Raw genomic sequence first — 13,349 nt, forward strand, 5'->3', positions numbered from 1 at the left:
GGCAGCTGTACTTTTTATTATCACTGTTACACCTTCACATTTGGCAGATATAAAGTTGCCTTTTGAGTGCACGAGATCTCGTTTGCACAACTCTTAGATATTGTCATTTTGCAAATATTGATATATTTCCAAAAGGTCTGTTCTCTTTTTCCTGTTCTCTCTCACACTGCTTACACTGTATATCTCACTAGAGTTTAAACCTTACTGAAGAATTTTATAATTGTTGTTATATTGTTGTCACTATTCTAATAATTAACTTGAAACTGAAAACAGTAGCAATGCAAGTGTTTGTGTAGTGCTGATGTTAGTGTGGAGCGGCAGTGTTTTACCTCATCCGTCTTCTGAATGTTGAATCATCAGCGATCGATCTCTCCTCTGTCCCGGGCCAGTTCTGTATTCTCTGCTTGACTTCTTCTCTGACTATCTGTACACCGCAGAGCTTTACACTTTCTCTTACTCTGGCAATCTGTCATTCCTTTACATTTTGTATGTGAATGAAAAGGAAGAGACAACAGGTCACTTTTTTAATTAAAATTGTTCAAGCACACGCGTGTTTGTGGATTTATTATAATGGCATGATGTTTGTGTTTTCCTCCTCTCAATGGATGGACATGAAGAGCAAACGTTCTCTCAGGGTTGATTTAGTTTGTTTTGTATCATTCTCACATTGGATTTGTTGTATTATTTGTTTAGCATTACTTTAGTACTCTCAAGTGTTCCCATTTTTGTAGTTTCTGTTGTCTTGACCGAAGTAATGTCATTTTATTTGTTTCTTGAATCACCCATCCACACTTATTTGTGCATTTGTTGGTCATTTATTAGTTTTAAAGCTTATTTAGGTAACAATTCATAATAACATTCATTAAAAAAGTTAACAAACATGAATACAATTATATAATGCTTAAAATTATTAGTTCATCATGTACATTCAAGTAACTAGAAACTTTATAATTGTGTGTGTGTGTGATGACAGACTCACTTTGCTAACTCTATTATCAGAGCAGCATCAGGTGCTGTGATCTCTCTCAGAGAAGAATCGAGCTGATGAACCATACTGAGAAAACACACAGATTGTGTTATCATCAGATTTATGTTTATGCTGGTCACTCACACACAAACTCAAACCTCCTGTTTGTGAACGGGCTTCACCTGGCTGAACAGAAGATGCTGTTGAACAAGCTCCTGTATATTAACTGTTTAAAGGACGTTACCAAGCGCTCGCGTCTGTTGCTCAGCTTCTGTGTGAGTTTGGGAGGAGGCTGGATTATTCTGTGTCTGCTCTTCTGTTGTGAGACTGTCTGTGGATTGACAACAGGAACTTGAAGGGTTTGGTGCATCTTCATTGAGTGAAGAGCTCCCTCTAGTGGCAAGACATTCAAACAACGCCAGGATGTTCACTTCTGAAATATCCTGAGCCGCATGAGAGAGAAAGAAAAGGTAAAACATTATTATTTACAGGTTATAGCAATAGAATATACACCGTTCAGGCATAACATTATGAACATGATTTCTAATATTGTGTTGGTCCCACTTTTGCTGCCAAAACAGCCCTGACCCGTCGAGGCATGGGCTCCACTAGACCCCTGAAGGTGTGCTGTGGTATCTGACACCAAGATGTTAGCAGCAGATCCTTTAAGTACTGTGAGTTGAGAGGTGGGGCCTCCATAGATCGGACTTGTTTGTTCTGCACATCCCACAGATGCTCGATTGAATTGAAATCTGGAGAATTTGGAGGCCAAGTCAACACCTCAAACACGTGCTCCTCAAACCATTCCTGAACCATTTTTGCTTTGTGGCGGCGCATTATCTGCTGAAAGAGCCACAGTCACCAGGGAATACCGTTTCCATGAAAGGTGTACATGGTCTGCAACAATGCTTAGGTAGGTGGTACGTGTCAAAGTAACATCCACATGGATGGAGGACCCAAGGTTTCCCAGCAGAACATTGCCCAAAGCATCACTGCCTCCGCCGGCTTGCCTTCTTCCCATAGTGCACCTGGTGCCATGTGTTCCCCAGGTAAGCCACGCACACACACCCGGCCATCCACGTGATGTAAAAGAAAACGTGATTCATCAGACCAGGCCACCTTCGTCCATTGCTCCGTGGTCCAGTTCTGATGCTCATGTGCCACTGTTGGTGCTTTCGGCGGTGGACAGGGATCGGCATGGGCACCCTGACTGCAGTTTGAGCTCCAGTAGCTCGTCTGTTTGATCGGTCCACACGGGCCAGCCTTCGCTCCCCACGTGCATCAATGAGCCTTGGCCGCCCATGACCCTGTGGCCGGTTCTCCACTGTTCCTTCCTTGGAGCACTTTTGATAGAGACTGACCACTGCAGACCGGGAACAGCCCACAAGAGCTGCAGTTTTGGAGATGCTCTGACCCAGTCGTCTAGACATCACAATTTGGCCCTTGTCAAACTCGCTCTAATCCTTACGCTTGCCCATTTTTCCTGCTTCTAACTCATCAACTTGAGGACAAAATGTTCACTTGCTGCCTAATTTATCCCACCCACTAACAGGTGCCTTGATGATACGCCATATCATGTAGTGTATAAATGACAAGCTATAAAGATAAGTTATAAATGTGTTCTTGGACAGAGGAAAGGCATGTAATGCAATATAATGATGCACACATTTTCCCATGAGGTTTTCGTTTGTAACTTTGGTTTGGGAGGTAATTAACTAGTTTCTATCACCTTGATATGTTGATTGTACTGTTTGTTCAGCAGGTCTTTGTTCTCTGTCTCTATGCCGAAGGACAGATACGGACTGGAGACGATGTCGCCCCAATATTCTCTGGGGGGGATCCCCAACACAGACACACAGACAGACACACACACAGACAGACAGACACACACACACACACACACACACACACACAGACAGACAGACAGACAGACAGACAGACAGACACACACACACACACACACACACACACACACACACACACACACACACACACACACACACACACACACACACACACACACACACACACACACACACACACACACACACACACACACACACACACACACACACACACACACACACACACACACACACACACACACACACACACACACACACACACACAGACAGACAGACAGACAGACAGACAGACAGACAGACAGACAGACAGACAGACAAACACACACACACAGACAGGCAAACACACACACACACACACACACACACACACACACACACACACACACACACAGACACAGACAGACAAACACACACACAGACACAGACAGACAAACACACACACACACACACACACACACACACACACACACAGACACAGACAGACAAACACACACACAGACACAGACAGACAAACACACACACACAGACACAGACAGGCAAACACACACACACACACAGACAAACACAGACAAACACACAGACACAGACAGACAAACACACAGACAGACAGACAAACACACAGACAGACAGACAAACACACAGACAGACAGACAAACACACACACACACACACACACACACACACACACAGAGACACAGACAAACAGACAGACAAACACACACACACACACACACACACACAGACAGACAGATAAATACACAGACACACAGTTGCATGATGTGTATCATGGGCTGCAACTATTATAGTAGACAGTCAATCTACTCACATGATTGAACAACTGATTGGCCGTTTGATAAAGCCCCCCCCTCATTTCAAAGGCCACACCGCTTTCCCTCCATTTCACATACTGATGTTTGCTAATGACGCCACACTAGAGACAAATCACAGGATTTTGATGAGCAGCAATGAGAACCAAACCTAAAACCATTATTACTTGAAATAAATGTTAACTGAAATGAAATAAAATGTTCAAAAAACTGAAACTGAAATATAAATTAATTAAAAAAAATACAAAAAACTCACATTTGTAACAAAATATGGGCTGAAATAAGTTACATATCTGTAACATACAGTAAAGAGAGTTTTATTGCACTGCTCTGATTGGCTGTCAGGAGTGCAGGTGTATAATAATGTCATGTGATCTGGTACATACGCCTCTCTGGTGCAGTTTCATGGAGAGATCCCAGTCGAAACCCCCCTGTCGTGAGTCGTAGCGAGTCCCCAGGTGCTGCCGAACACGGGCGTCCCACACCTTACACACACTCGCTGGCACTGACGGCGGCCGTTCCCACAGTTTAAAGATCCGGAGCAGCTCATCTCTCTCCTTAAACTGAGAGGAAACAGCAGAGGAGAGGAAAGCGCTGAGCTGAGTGAGTTTGATTATGAAATAGCCTACAGTATAAAAACACACATTTATTAATGTCTGCTGGACCTTCTCGTATCAAGACGTGTGTGTGTGTGTGTGAGAGAGAGATGGAGAGAGAGAGTTGAGCCTTCCATCTTTTTCCAAACATATCTAGAAACACAATTCTGTCTTTGAAAAATACAACACACCTCAACTTGATTTGAGCTGAGTACACAAACATGATTAATGCAATGTGTGACATTTATAGTGTAAAAACACGTCTAGAAAAAAGACATTTGTATTTTCTGGAGTTAAAAAATAAATAAATAAATTGCATTATTTATTTACACATTTCCCTATAACTTGAAACAGAGCCAGAGAACCGCATTCCAAGGCTTAGCAAAGAGTAAATAGAATTACGTAGTTCATGACAGATGCAAACCCCGAAAAACTGGTTTCAGTCTTGGGTGAAAATAACCTGTTTTTAACTTTCGACTAGGATTCAACACTGCAGCTCCAACTAGACTCAAAGTTGCCTATTCTGGGTGACAAGACCATACAAGCCAAGGTGAGATACCGTCTAAGATATATCTACTTCTCTCTCTCTCTTTACTGTCTTCAGGTCTGCCAGAAATCTCTTCTTTCTGTGAGTTTTAATGCTGGGTGACGGTGACACTTCCCGACTCTTCTAATTTAACGCTACTAGACTACATTGAAATTGAAAATTTGGTGTAATAAATGAACCAAATTCATATTCACGGAGGAGTTTTAAGTTATGTAGCATTAATGAGGTTATTTCTATTTAAGTCGCTGGAAGTGAAAGTAAAACAAGATCACTTAATGCTTATCAATAGTACGAGGGTGCAATCTCGTGGAATGTACGCCAAAATGAGTTTTGGCGTGCATATGATACGCATTTTATGGCGTGTATATGATACGCATTTTATGGCGTGTATATGACAAGCTCTTGGGTAAGTGGGGACTGATTGAGCGTTTTGGCGCTTCATAAGTCGATATTAATATGCCAGAGCGTTTGCCTGCTGTCTATCTTTCTCCCAGCAGGGGGCAGAAACATGCTCAGTTAACCTAATTTGGTTAATGCGTTTTTTTTGCGAAATATGCGACTTTTACTTTTATTATTAAAAAAAGTTCCTTCTTCCATAGGCTATGTAAAGCGCTTTCTAAATGTAACGTATTATTATTATTATTATTATTGTTGTTGTTGTTGTTTTTTATGATTTTGCTGCTTGTGTTCAGTATCTTGATAGCATTCATTTATATTTTATTTCTAAGAGTGTGAAAATGAAATGCATTTTCACACTCTTAGAAATAAAATGTAAATGAAGAGAAATCAACAGGATCAGAAGCATCTGGGTATTGAGAATATGTAATGCTTTGGGATGTATTAAACTAAGGTGACAGCAACCGTTAAAATGTATTGTTTGATATTGCAGGCTAATCTGTAATTTAAAATACAAGAATGGCAATTTATGATTCATATATTTTTTTTTTACATGCGTTCAGATCAAGGAAAACAGCAAGGGGAGTGTCATTGTCCATATTGTAATGGATATTAAATAGTTTAAACTATATCTATATTCTCTGAAGTTTATTGAGGTCCTTGGTATTTATACAAAGGTATATTACATGTGTTGTTACAATTGCCCCCCATGGTGTTACAATCGCCCCCGCATGTGGGGACAGATGTAACATTTGACTTTTAATGTTTCAATCAATATTGTGACTGTAACATTGCCTGTAAAACATTTGGTGATCGTTAACAAGTAGATCAAAGATACAAGTTACCAACATAGACATTTTAGCCAAATATTTCAAAAGGTTTTTGAGCAATGACAACATGACCAACATTTGTTAACTGAGTTTTCAAACTGAACTCACAATGTTTTGTTTGTTACAAAAGATATTCATGGAAACATTCATTGTCGTTGTTTTCTAGGCTTACGGTGGATTTCCTGTCTCAGAGTTCCAGAAATATAAGAAATGGCGGAAGAAGTTCCAGAAACTAATCAAAGTAAGTAAAAAAGATGTGGAGTGACTAAATATTATTTACATTACAAAAATGACACAGATATGATATTTAATTGTTGTCTCTTGCCAGTCTGACATTGTATATTCTGAACCTTGTTTTTTTACACTAAAGATATATCACATTCAAACAAAAATGTCTGCCATTAGAATAAATGCAAAGTGTGGTCATACTTTAATAGTTTGTTTGCTTTTGACACCAAGTTCCAATAAATTGTTTGTTTAATAAATTGAAAAGGATAATGTGATGGACCATTCATGCCTTTGATAATACATTTCTCTGTCCAGCTGCAGACTTTAGTTTTGTGGTTTCTGTGTCTGCTGACCCTGGAGAAGACGTCATCTTACCTGTTCATCTCTCACCTGAAACCAGTGCTGTGTCCATGAACATAAGCTGGTGTAGAGAGTCAGTGATCATTTATCAGTATATGAAAGAGCTGGAGAATATAAATAATGAATATGAGAATCGAGCGAGTCTGTCCATCCAGGAGCTGGAGAGAGGAAATCTGTCTCTGACTCTGAGAAATGTTCAACCATCAGATTCAGGAAAATACACATGCAAAGTTATTCATGATGGATGTCTGAAGACAGTAATGGTTCACCTACAAATGAGAGGTAAAGTCATAAAACTGCATCTGCAGCTTCTCTAGCTCATTTCTGTAGTGCACTGAGTGATCAGTTGCCTCATGAGTAATCATATATTTTGATTAATGGGTTTTACATATATATTTCATGTCACTCTGTTTTCATACCAGCTTGGCATATCAAACATATTGTGCACATTTAGAAAATATCAGATTTTATTTTATTTGCTTTTCAAGTATGGCTGTAATTAAGTGGTAATGGGTTCACTTTGATAATTGGTTCATTTTAGAGCTTCAGAAAAGAATGCACATGAAATGTACATATAGAAATGTTGGTATTGCCTGATGCTCTAAGATTGATGACTTTTTATAACCACAAAGAAACCTAATATAGCCGCAACTGATTTTTTTTGTATTCTAGTGTTATTTATGTACATTTGTACTGCAAATACATTCAGTCATGGCTGACAAATTGAACTTTTATTATGATTTGTAAAAATAAAGGTGATTCAGAGATCACTGATTTCTTTGCAGACTGATTATACTTAGATTATATAAGGCATTACATTTTATGAATCTATAATGAATTTTAAAGCAGTCAATCTTACACAGATTTTAACCTGCTATCTATTTCGGGGAGCTGCCATCAGTCAACAAAGAAGAAAACGGCATAATACTATATAATGTCTTGATGGAAATCTAAAAATTCTGAAAGATTTGTGTATGGGTTAACTTTAGAGAAAATATCACAATATTAGTATAAAAACAATAGTTAGGTCTGAGTCAAGTCCTTCGGATGAGACGTAAAACCGAAGTCCTGACTCTTTGTGGTCATTAAAAATCCCATGGCACTTCTCGTAAAGAGCATTTTTTAATTAAAAATAAAATCATAAAATTAAAATAAATCATAATAATTATTATTCTATGATAAGAAGAATTATTTCAAAATTTGATTTAGTTTCTTTGTTATTAACAAGTTAAATGACACAATTCTCTTGATATCTTGTGATTTCCTGCAGGGGAAAGAAAGCTACAGAGACAGATCACGGAACAGCAGAGAAAGAGAAAGAAAGTTGAACTGGATGGACAGATAAAGGAACTGGAACTGGAGAAACGGATAATGAAACTGGAAATGGAGAGACAGATAAAGGAGCTGGAACAAAAGATAATGAAACTGGAAATGGAGAGACAGAAAATGGAAATGGAGGGAGAGATAGAGGATCTGGAGAAACAGATACAGGAACTTCCCTTACCTACTCATGCATTACATGGTAATGATGGATCAGCAAAAAATGTTTTGAAAGCATCTTCCAGATTATAAAACTAGGCCATAAATAAAAAAGTAAACTCTACATGTGAAAGTTTAGAGCAGAATTTTGCTCCAGCCCTAATCAAACACACCTGAAGAAGATAATCTAGGTCTTCAGAATAACCAGACAGTTTTATGCAGGTCAGTTCATGGTCAGATCATGGTTGGAGCTAAACTTAAAGGGTTAGTTCACCCAAAAATGAAAATTCTGTCATTAATTACTTACCCTCATGTCGTTCGACACCTGTCAGACCTCCGTTCATCTTCGGAACAGAAATTAAGATATTTTAGTTGAAATCTGATGCCTCTGAAAGTCCTCCATTGGCTCAATGGTACTCTACACTCTCAAGACCCTTAAAAGGTACTAAAGACGTCGTTACAAAGTCCATCTCACTACAGTGGTTCTACAATTACCTTAATTAATCGGTGACTAGTTTTTGTGCGCAAAAAAACCCTAAATAACGACTTACATAGTGATGACGATTTCAAAACAAAGCATCATGAAGCTTCGAAGCGTTATGAATCATTGAGTCGATTCAGCGGTTTGAATCGCCAAATTTCAGCAGTTTGGCGGTTTGACACGCGATCCGAATCATCATTCGGCTCAGTGATTCATAATGCTTCGAAGCTTCATGATGCTTTGTTTTTAAATTTATGGTGGAAAATAAGTATTTGGTCAATAACAAAAGTTAATCTCAATACTTTGTTATATACCCTTTGTTGGCAATGACAGAGGTCAAACATTTTCTGTAAGTCTCCACAAGGTTTTTACACACTGTTGCTGGTAGTTTGGCCCATTCCTCCATGCAGATCTCCTCTAGAGCAGTGATGTTTTGGGGCTGTCGCTGGGCAACACAGATTTTCAACTCCCTCCAAAGATCTTCTATGGGGTTGAGATCTGGAGACTGGCTAGGCCACTCCAGGACCTTGAAATGCTTCTTACGAAGCCATTCCTTCGTTGCCCGGGCGGTGTGTTTGGGATCATTGTCATGCTGAAAGACCCAGCCACGTTTCATCTTCAATGCCCTTGCTGATGGAAGGAGGTTTTTACTCAAAATCTCACGATACATGGCACGTTCATTCTTTCCTTTACACAAATCAGTCGTCCTGGTCCCATTGCAGAAAAACAGCGCCAAAGCATGATGTTTCCACCCCCATGCTTCACAGTAGGTATGGTGTTCTTTGGATGCAACTCAACATTCTTTCTCCTCCAAACATGACAAGTTGAGTTTTTACCAAAAAGTTTGGTTTCATCTGACCATATGACATTCTCCCAATCCTCTTCTGGATCATCCAAATGCTCTCTAGCAAACTTCAGACGGGCCCGGACATGTCCTGGCTTAAGCAGGGAGACACGTCTGGCACTGCAGGATTTAGAAGAGGTAGCCTTTGTTACTTTGGTCCCAGCTCTCTGCAGGTCATTCACTAGGTCCCCCTGTGTGGTTCTGGGATTTTTGCTCACCGTTCTTGTGATCATTTTGACCCCACGGGGTGAGATCTTGCGTGAAGCCCCAGATCGAGGGAGATTATCAGTGGTCTTGTATGTCTTCCATTTTCTAATAATTGCTCCCACAGTTGATTTCTTCACACCAAGCTGCTTGCCTATCGCAGATTCAGTCTTCCCAGCCTGGTGCAGGTCTACAATTTAGTTTCTGGTGTCCTTTGACAGCTCTTTGGTCTTGGCCATAGTGGAGTTTGGAGTCTGACTGTTTGAGGTTGTGGACAGGTGTCTTTTATACTGATAACGAGTTCAAACAGGTGCCATTAATACAGGTAACGGGTGGAGGACAGAGGAGCCTTTTAAAGAAGAAGTTACAGGTCTGTGAGAGGCAGAAATCTTGCTTTTTTTGTAGGGGACCAAATACTTATTTTCCACCATAATTTGCAAATAAATTATTTAAAAATCAGACAATGTGATTTTCTGGATTTTTGTTTTGTTTTGCATTCTGTCTCATAGTTGAAGTGTACCTGTGATAGACTCTCTCATCTTTTTAAGTGGGAGAACTTGCACAATTGGTGGCTGACTGAATACTTTTTTGCCCCACTGTATGTAGTGGCCTTTTCAGACTTATGATAATTAATTTTGTTTACTTATTTTAAATTTTAGATCCTAGACCTAGAAATATTATTGATGGAATTTCCCCACACAGTAAGATATCACTTCACATGCTCATACGATTCTGGATGGTTTTACTGTAACAGTTAGGAAATGGGAATTATGTACATGTTGTATGCAGATTTGCAAGATAATGACAAGCTAAATAAAAAATGTGAATGTCTTGTGATTGTCTTCAGTGAGTGATGACACACCGGAGAAACCCGAAACGGAAGAGGAGAGAGAGACCTGTGACACAAGTGGGTGTATAAGATGCATAAAGTTGCTGTCATGAACACTGTAAAAAAAGATGCTTTGTTTTTTTTTAGTTCAAGTTAGGTGATGCATGTCCTGTTTCTTTGTTTGTGTCAATATTGCAGTGGAAAGAGGGAGTGGTGATTTAAAACAACACTAACAGGAGAAGAGAGTACTGTCACTGACCAAGAGACCCCAGGAACATCATCTCAGGCTCTACAAAGCACATCAGAATCAGTGATTTCATCAACAAGAGCTACACAAACACAAGAGAACCCTGGAGAAACAGTGCAAAGCACTCAAGAAAAGAGACCAGAGAGTGATGCCACAGAGCAAGAGAGATCCTGCACAGATATATAATCACAGGAACAAGAAGAAACACCATCACAATCAGGAGACACAACACAAACACCAGAGAGACCAGCAAGACCGAACACAAGTACAGCAAAATATGTCATTAAACATCAAGTAGGAGATTTACTACGAATTATTACTACAGATTTTTATCCTGATAGATTCTAGTTTAGATTCTAGCCAGAATATGAGTGTGACACTGCTGCATCGGGCTGTGATTATGGGGCGTGTTTCAATCGAACCAGGAAAGAAAATGCCTCTGCATTCAACTGGATAGACCTACAACCAATCAGAGCAACGGAGTAAGTGACGTATGTTGAGCGATGCATAGCATAGTCAACAGAACTCAACTGCACGCAGGCTGGAAGAAGTAGAAGAAGAAGATGAGTGTAAACGATCTTTGCCGGTGTTGTAAAAAGAATTTAAGGATACACGGAGTACTTACCAACACCATCATCATTTCTGAGAGAAATAGTAAAGGTGAATGCATATACAAACAAGTTCTCCGTTTAGTAAACAAATTCAACCCAAGCGCTCTTTGGTGACGTGGATGGTTATGTTACTGTTGATCATCTGTCCATCATTGTATAAAACCCGCCCAATAAATTTGATTGGTCTGAACAGCTCTGGTTCGAGCATAGTTGCTCCACAACGGATCAAGTCCAGACCGAACTTCCCAACTTCAAATGTTGTGGGCGGGGCTAAATTCGGCTGGCATCCAGGCTAACAGATTTACTGAGGCGAAATGTTACAGGAAAAATCGCATAGTCTTTGGTTCAAGCTGCAGTCTGTAAGTTTTGCCTCTGTGTCGCCATCTCTGTTTGAAGCCTGCAATTGCAGTTATTTGCAGAGTTATCATCTTTACATGAGTTGTACATCGGCATCGGCTCCTCAGCGCGGATTAATCTAATGTTTTGAGGAGTGTGTCTGGCTGTCAATCACCGATTCTACATCTTGGAGTATAACCTAAATAAGAATTTTCACAAGAAAATGTAATCTGAACAAGTAACATGTCTGCCACTTTTGGGAACAAAACATTACAATAAATTGCACTACAAACGCTGATTAAATCTACCGATCGCTTCTATATCACATCTGACTACGGGTGAATCTCCAGTTGTCACTGATGTCATTTGGGCCTTTCTGGATTACAATCCGCCATCAAAATTATAAATTTAATTATTCCAGCTGCTGTGAGAAAAGGCTATAAATGATCCACTGAAGAACATGTGGCTCGCTCCTCACAGGCGATACTACTACTAGCCGGACTCTTTCTTTATGTGTACAGACGTGACGTAATGACGCAAAGACGGAAATCCACCAGTACCACTCAAATTATAACACATTATTACAAGCTTACCGTTGTGAATCAGGCTAGGGTAAGGAGATCGTTTCGAACACTGGCTTGTTGTATACTTGCTCAAATTTATTTTGGATAATTTTTCATCAGTTTTTCCTAGCATTTAGACGCGTCATGTTGGACACATCTAGAATCTTTCTCAATTTTGTAATGTTTGGTTTGGAGATGTTTCTAATTGGATTAAAAGATGGGATGCCTACAGTGATTTCTCATGAAACTGATTTTAATGATTTCTGTCTGAGATCTTTTTTTCTGAAGAATTGGTTTCCATTGAATGCAACATACAATTCAATTGTATAACTTAATTTATCATTTAACATCTAATCCCTACGTGTTTTAAGTAGTTTTTTTTTTTTTTTTTTTACACTGTCAAATTATGATAAAACAACTTTATACCCATTCATAATGTACCTTGTATTTTGCACGTGTGTTCTCTTTTTTCTGTACTGCTTATACTCTTCATCTCAAGTTTAAACCTCACTGTTATTATATAATAATAAATGAAAGTGAAATCAGTGCAAGTGTTTGTGTAGTGCTGATGTTAGTGTGGAGCAGCAGTGTTTCACCTCATCCGTCTTCTGAATGTTGAATCATCAGCGATCGATCTCTCCTCTGTCCTGGGCCAGTTCTGTATTCTCTGCTTGATTTCTTCTCTGATATCTGTACACCGCAGTGTATTTTTTTTTTTTTGCTGCAATCATTCCCACGTTAAAGTTATTGTATTTGTTTAGCGTTTTTATTTATTTTTTTGTAGTTTTTTCCTATATTACTTTAGTAGGCTACTTTCTGTTTTCTTGACCTAAAAAATGTATCTGTAAAAAGTTCACAAACATGAATGCATTTATGTAATGCTTCAAATTATTACTCAATGTACATTCAAGTAACTAGAAGCTATATTGTGGATATTTAAATGTTTGTTAAAGTTATGAAGTGTTAGTGTTTAATCAAATCCCCCATTAAGAAAAATTACAGTTTCTAATCTGAAAGGGTCAGGGTTTTTTTTGGATTTCATCAAATGTATATGATTGATGTAGTGTACGTTTGTAAACTGTGTGTGTGTGTGTGTGTGTGTGTGTGTGTGTGTGTGTGTGTGTGTGTGTGTGTGTGTG

The 13,349-nt window shown here is 39.2% G+C and overlaps 1 protein-coding gene across 1 annotated transcript; it reads left to right on the forward strand.

The window, feature by feature from the left end:
* Positions 1-4,045: 4,045 nt before the first annotated feature.
* LOC307119772 (uncharacterized protein) lies at positions 4,046-12,758 on the forward strand. The gene is made up of 7 exons (XM_079806299.1): positions 4,046-4,262; positions 4,737-4,805; positions 6,195-6,269; positions 6,572-6,898; positions 7,887-8,138; positions 10,472-10,531; positions 10,652-12,758. Exons 3-7 carry the CDS (start codon positions 6,239-6,241, stop codon positions 10,684-10,686), a joined length of 705 nt encoding a protein of 234 aa, XP_079662425.1. The 5' UTR covers positions 4,046-4,262; positions 4,737-4,805; positions 6,195-6,238; the 3' UTR covers positions 10,687-12,758.
* The last annotated feature ends 591 nt before the right edge of the window (positions 12,759-13,349 follow it).

Source organism: Gobio gobio, assembly GCF_949357685.1.
Source record: "Gobio gobio genome assembly, chromosome: 23".
Classification (NCBI taxonomy): Eukaryota; Metazoa; Chordata; class Actinopteri; order Cypriniformes; family Gobionidae; genus Gobio; species Gobio gobio.